The sequence below is a fragment of the Battus philenor genome, unplaced genomic scaffold (genome assembly GCF_028537555.1).
Source record: "Battus philenor isolate CCGP_79_NKW_IND1 unplaced genomic scaffold, ilBatPhil1.0.hap1 SCAF_24, whole genome shotgun sequence".
Taxonomy (NCBI): Eukaryota; Metazoa; Arthropoda; class Insecta; order Lepidoptera; family Papilionidae; genus Battus; species Battus philenor.
Genome location: NW_027181687.1, coordinates 1,322,429 through 1,328,428, shown reverse-complemented (window position 1 = coordinate 1,328,428; position 6,000 = coordinate 1,322,429). Strand labels below are relative to the sequence as shown.

The 6,000-nt window shown below is 32.2% G+C and overlaps 1 protein-coding gene across 1 annotated transcript in view; it reads left to right on the top strand.

Annotated features, from left to right (window-relative positions):
- The first annotated feature begins 486 nt into the window (after window positions 1–486).
- Window positions 487–6,000, top strand: part of LOC137924474 (nose resistant to fluoxetine protein 6-like) — a 32,567-nt gene continuing 27,053 nt past the window's right edge. The window contains exons 1-3 of the mRNA XM_068767858.1: window positions 487–594; window positions 3,463–3,666; window positions 4,676–4,884. Of these exons, the coding sequence (XP_068623959.1) occupies window positions 552–594; window positions 3,463–3,666; window positions 4,676–4,884 (456 nt within the window). The 5' untranslated portion in view covers window positions 487–551. The remainder of the gene's footprint in view (window positions 595–3,462; window positions 3,667–4,675; window positions 4,885–6,000) is intronic.

The following is a 6,000-nucleotide window of genomic DNA, read 5'->3' as shown; positions in this document are numbered from 1 at the left end:
TATATATATATATATATATATATATATATATATATATATATATATATATATATATATATATATATATATGTATGTATATTTTTATACCTTACAATGCTGGCGATTATGGCGATTATGGTATATACCCATAAACATTTTAATTAAATTTAATCAAATATTTTCACTAGTGTTATAAAAAAATTGTTTATCTTTCAACGATGTATTAAATAAAACTTTTATGTTATTAATACAAAATAAAAGATACTATTTTTTAATATATATAGGCTGCCATTATAACATACGTCCAACTTCACCTCTGTTTTTACATGAGGGCAAGCTGATAATTAATTCAAAATGTTAGACATTAAAATATACGTACATATGATGAGTTAAAAGAAATCACATCTCCGCATTTGAGTTAGTCACTTTCCTGTTTTTGACCACAATGGTCCTTTTGACTTTCATTACTTTGTAATATATTTTTTTTTTTATTTAAATCGCATTGACACGCGTTTATGTTCGATTATTGTAAATGAAATAAATTGTGTGTGTATTAGTGAATAATTAAAACAATGAAACGAAACAGTGCTGGATTTATTATACTTTTAATAATAGGTAAATATAAATTAATTTTTATTATATTATAAAATATGTTAATAGAATTATTACGTAATTTTGTATTTTTTTTCACACTCATGTTACACGATCCGGCTCGTCGCTCAGTAATTTTGGTTTTACAGTATAAGACCAGATAATATTTTAATATTTATGATTCAGAATACAAAACAGTGTTACAACATGTAGTTAGAACATCAAGGATAAAATAGGGAAGTAAGAGATTTTGTGAAGGATAAAAGAGAGAGCTTTAAAATGAAAATTTAAAATGGAAAAAATAATAATAAAATTGGATAGGCGTAAGAGAGGATCCCTATTAACGGAGGCTTTAAAAATATATAATAAAGTTTTTTAAATAGATTGAACGAAGGCCAAGTGGGGTTAACTTAGCTAGATTTACGTAAACATAAACTTAATGCCTTAGACCAGAGTTCCCCAAACTTTTTTGTGTCGTAGACCCCTTGCCATGTTTTTCCGTGTTGGGTAGACCCCTACTTACCTGATATTGATTTCCTGTAAATTTCTAACTGTAGTGAAGTTTAGTGTTAAAAACTTAAAGTAAAAACACATGTTGATTTATACATTTAATAATTGAATTTGAATTAAAACTACTCAAAATAAAATTTTGTAAAATATAAATATAAACATAAAATGAACTAAGAAAAAATAACATAAGCAATAATTTTTTACTTCATGGGTACTTTTATAAATAATGTAAATGTTTTGATATTATAAGATAGTATGATGTAAGTACTATCAGTGGATGTGTTGAGATCCACTTTCGTGGGCCCCCATTTTCATTTCATGGACCCCCAATTTTTTTTTCGCTGACGTAGACTCATTGCAGGTTGTCATAGACCCCTAGGGGTCGATATAGACCACTTTGGGAATCACTGCCTTAGACTTTGTATTTCAGGCAAGACAGTTGAAATAAGCTCGTCTTATTGAATCAATGTTATTTTGAGACGTAATTGTAGGATACTTGACTGAAGAAGTTTTCCCTTCAAACTGAAAGGGTATGTTAGTATGGTGATGTTAGTATTTTTATAAGTGTATGAAAAAAATTATATTTCAACTAATGCGACAAAGTATTTATAAATATTTATATATACGAGTATATATAAAGTCAATTTACAGTTGCATCGATTACAACATTGTTTCTTAATTTAACAAATTTATTTTCTCTACAGAAACGCAACTGGCCAATTACTTATTACAATAAAAATCCTGCATGGATAGAAATTAATTAATAATTGATTTAGAAAATGCCTTTTCTTACTATATCATTGAGTAACATTACTCCTGAGGATGCCCCGTGGAGGGGTGAAGCATGTGTTGAGTGATTTAACGGTGGTAGTTGGGTAATTCGCATTGTTTGCCGCACATATATCATTGAGTATAAGAGATGAGAAATATATTATCTCTGAAACCGTTGATTTTAATTGTTGTATACCATTAATTGATTGACATATCGTTTTCTGTTTTGATATAATGAAACTAGAATAGTTAATATTTACTTGAATTATATAATACGTAGCTCAGTTATATAGATCGTGCAACCGTGAAGCGTGAAGCAATGACGTCAGTAACGTTAAATTTTGTATTTGGGAACGTTTAATAATAAGTAAAATAGAGACCCTACAACAACCTCTTTAGTCATTTTACATCTATAACAAATCATAACTTCTATGTTATGTAATAAATAAACGACAGCCGGAACTCTAAGTTACGTATCTTTAAGGCATAGGCCTTACTTGAATCTAGCTACTTCCGGTGACCTAAACTATGTCATCGGTCTACCTAAGTCTACCTGGTAGAGAACATTTCGGCTCCAATAACCATCGATTGCGCGAACCTTATTAGGAAACCATATTTCTCTCATAGTAATAATATTGTACATGAATTTAAAATGGAATTTATATATATTTATATATAGTATTGTTCCTAAAAATAAACATTTTAAAAAACTAAATAAAAAATGTTTGGCACTGATTGGTGTAACATCTCCTGAGGATGCCCCGTGGAGGGGTGAAACACGTGTAGAGTAGATTAACGGTGGTAGTTGTATTCCGCATTGTTTACCGCACGCGCATTTATCGGCGGGCTGGCGGGCGGTGCACTTTATTGCACGACTACTGCTGCATAGCGGAAGTAGCTATATATTAGTCCCTTTCTTACTTAGGTTGGACTTCCGCAAGATAACGCCTGAATCTATTAGATAAATAAACTCTTAAGTTTTGGTAGTGATTTTTAAATTGCATAGTTAAACGGATTGAAAACTTAAAATAACCTTGGAGCTATGGTATATATGCTCCAGTGTCTACTTGTCTTGCACGCGTTGCCTTTCCCACTATCTCATCAACTACCCAATGCTGGACTATCGTTAACTTTAAACCATATGGTATGGTGACATATAATCTTTTAAAGTCCTTAATTCTACTGCTAACCATCACTACATTGGAAGGTTGGCACATCTCATGTCTACCATACCATCATTCCGTTTCTCTTCAAACTATGTCACATGTTTCATTATCAACCAGTTTATCAACTAAAGGTTTAATAAGTCATCTTGAAGGTTATGGTGATAGTGAAATTGGTGCTCTACTTCAAGACCACCAGTTTTAACATGATCATCATCTATTTCAAGGGATAGGCGTCCTTTAGACATCATCACCATGACCGGTCTTACGTTACCCGTATCCAGCGACTTCCTTGACTATGTCTACCTATTGGGGGAGCCTACCGACACCGCATCTTCTAGCTCATCACCAGTCTCCGTGCAATAAAAATATTATTTAAAATTCTCTTAAACAATCTCAATCTCAATCAATCTCTTAAAAAATCTCAAGAACTCTTTTAATCTTCTAGGAACACTGAACTGTACGGATTTTACAAATGCAAAGAACGATGAATCGGGTACTCCAGTGTCAACCAAGAAACAGACAACCTTCGTGGATCTAGTGCTAGAAGATCTTTTAGACCAGGAGTGGGGGGTGAATGAGGAGCCATGCCAACAAGAAACACTTAACATATTAATAAACGTCCGAAATTCTACACTGTGGGCCACATGGAGTAAGAAATAATTTTTTTTCATGTTTATATATATATATATATATATATATATATATATATATATATATATATATATACTAGCTGATCCCGCAAACGTTGTTTTGCAAAAAAAATGATAATTTAATTTACAAATAAAAAATAAGGGTTAATCGTAGAGGGGTGAAAATTTATGGTTGTATGTATTCTTGTATGCTGTATCATAAAAAAATAAAAACCAAAAATTTCGTTAAAAAAATATATTTTTTTTTAAGTGTGAACAACCTTTATCACTTAGGGGTATAGAAAATAGATAGTAGCCGATTCTCAGACCTACTGAATACGCATATTAAATTTGGTAAAAAATCAGTCAAGCCGTTTCAGAGGAGTTCAAGTTCGAACACCGTGACACGAGAATTTTATGTATTAGATATATATATATACAAACATACATATATATATTAGGGTGTGTGTGTGTGTCTGTATGTGTGTTTATAAATAATAAAAGATTTCCATAGAGATCTATATCTATATATTTATTTGTTAATTAAATTTTATGGTAATACTAAAATTAATTTTATAACATTATCTGTATATCTCTTTACTTATTTTTACCCTGCTGTACCAGTAATGCATAGTGACCATAGATTAAAAATATGTTTTAGTTTTAATAAAACAAATTTCACATAAGCAAAGTACTGCACCTTACTTTCACCTTACGTTTTTTCGTCATACATTCATATAAACAAAATATATAGTGCACAGTTACCTATATATATATTAACACATTTATATAAATATTTATAATAGTTCCGGAACTGTGTAATTGTGGTTGGCGTCGACTAAGGGCGCTAATTAAATGACTTCAATGTCAAAATCATCTTTGAAAACTATAGATGATACTTCCTCTTAGAAACATGCTTGATTTATCTACTTATTTAGATTTCTTTAATAAACAAAACTTCGTTTGTTATATAAGTGCAGCTTAAATAGATTATTAACCTAGTTAGAAATGTAATAAATATGTCCACAGTCTGGGACAGTGTGCAGCTGCCATCTGGCCAGTTTTACGGTGCCCACAACCATTTGGGAAATTTCGATCAGTGTCTACGCAGGGTGTGGGACAACAATGACCCCGTTACTACAAAATACTGCCTTGCTGATATACACCTATCTGACACACATGATGGTAGAACTCTGGACAATGTCAACGCATTCGACACAGCTGCAAGCTATTTTAATGTAAGGTATCTTAAAATTGAACTTGATATATATAAGCAATCTAAAATCTTTGCTATGTTAACTGCACTATCTTTTTTTTGTTCTTTCATGTCGTCTATTTTGGGGCCTCCTATTATAGGATCTCCAACCCGCTGAACTGTATCAGTTAATTTTGTTGTTCCACGAATCTCCTCAATCGTGATTCGATATCTAGAGAAATTCCATGCTTAGTCCCTTACATAGGTCGGTAGCTTCTAACTTACCAATGAAGTCCAGATGTAGAGACTGAATAGTAGTACCAGTGGATTCGGTGTTTGGCACTAATCGGTGTAACATTACTCCTGGGGATGCCCCGAGGGGTGAAACACATGTTGAGTGATTTAATGGTGATAGTTGTGTAATTCGCATTGTTTGCCGCATGCGTATTTATAATCGGGCTGGCGAACGGTGCACTTTATTGCACGACTACTGCTACATAGCGGAAGTAGCTATATATTAGTCCTGTTCTTAATTATAATTATTCAAAATATTTTAACTATTTACTCATCTTTTATCCTTCTCAACGTCTTTCAATCTTTCCTCTAATATCCTTCACAATATCTTTCATTTCCTTCCATACTTCCATACATCGCCTTACTTTCTTCACCCTCCAGAATTCTGTAACTATTACGTTTATTATTTTTATCATTTGTTTAACAGTTTCTTAATCTTAATTTCTGTGTATTTTCTTACTATCTATATCGCATTTAACTTACATTTCTAGTATCACAGCTATTTTATCACTTCTCTTTTCTATTTATATATTTCTGTTTATCATTATTCCTATAATCCTTTTGCAGAACTCCAAAAATGCTCTTGGCTAACCACACTCCTTTATTCTCTCTGCTATCCGATAAAAGTATTTTGCCCTAACCGCGCTAAAAACAGGGACAGCCGGTGATTAGGCCCACCACAGTCCGGTCCACACCAGGATCACAGATGCACGAGGGTGTACCGTCATTACACTTATATGTGTGTGTGTACATACTATGTTACGGTTTCTAAAATGGTATATTGTATAGATATGTAGTTCTTTATTGGCACATCATTCGTGTAATTGATAGAGATTGGCACCGAAATCTTTTTGAGTGGCAAAGA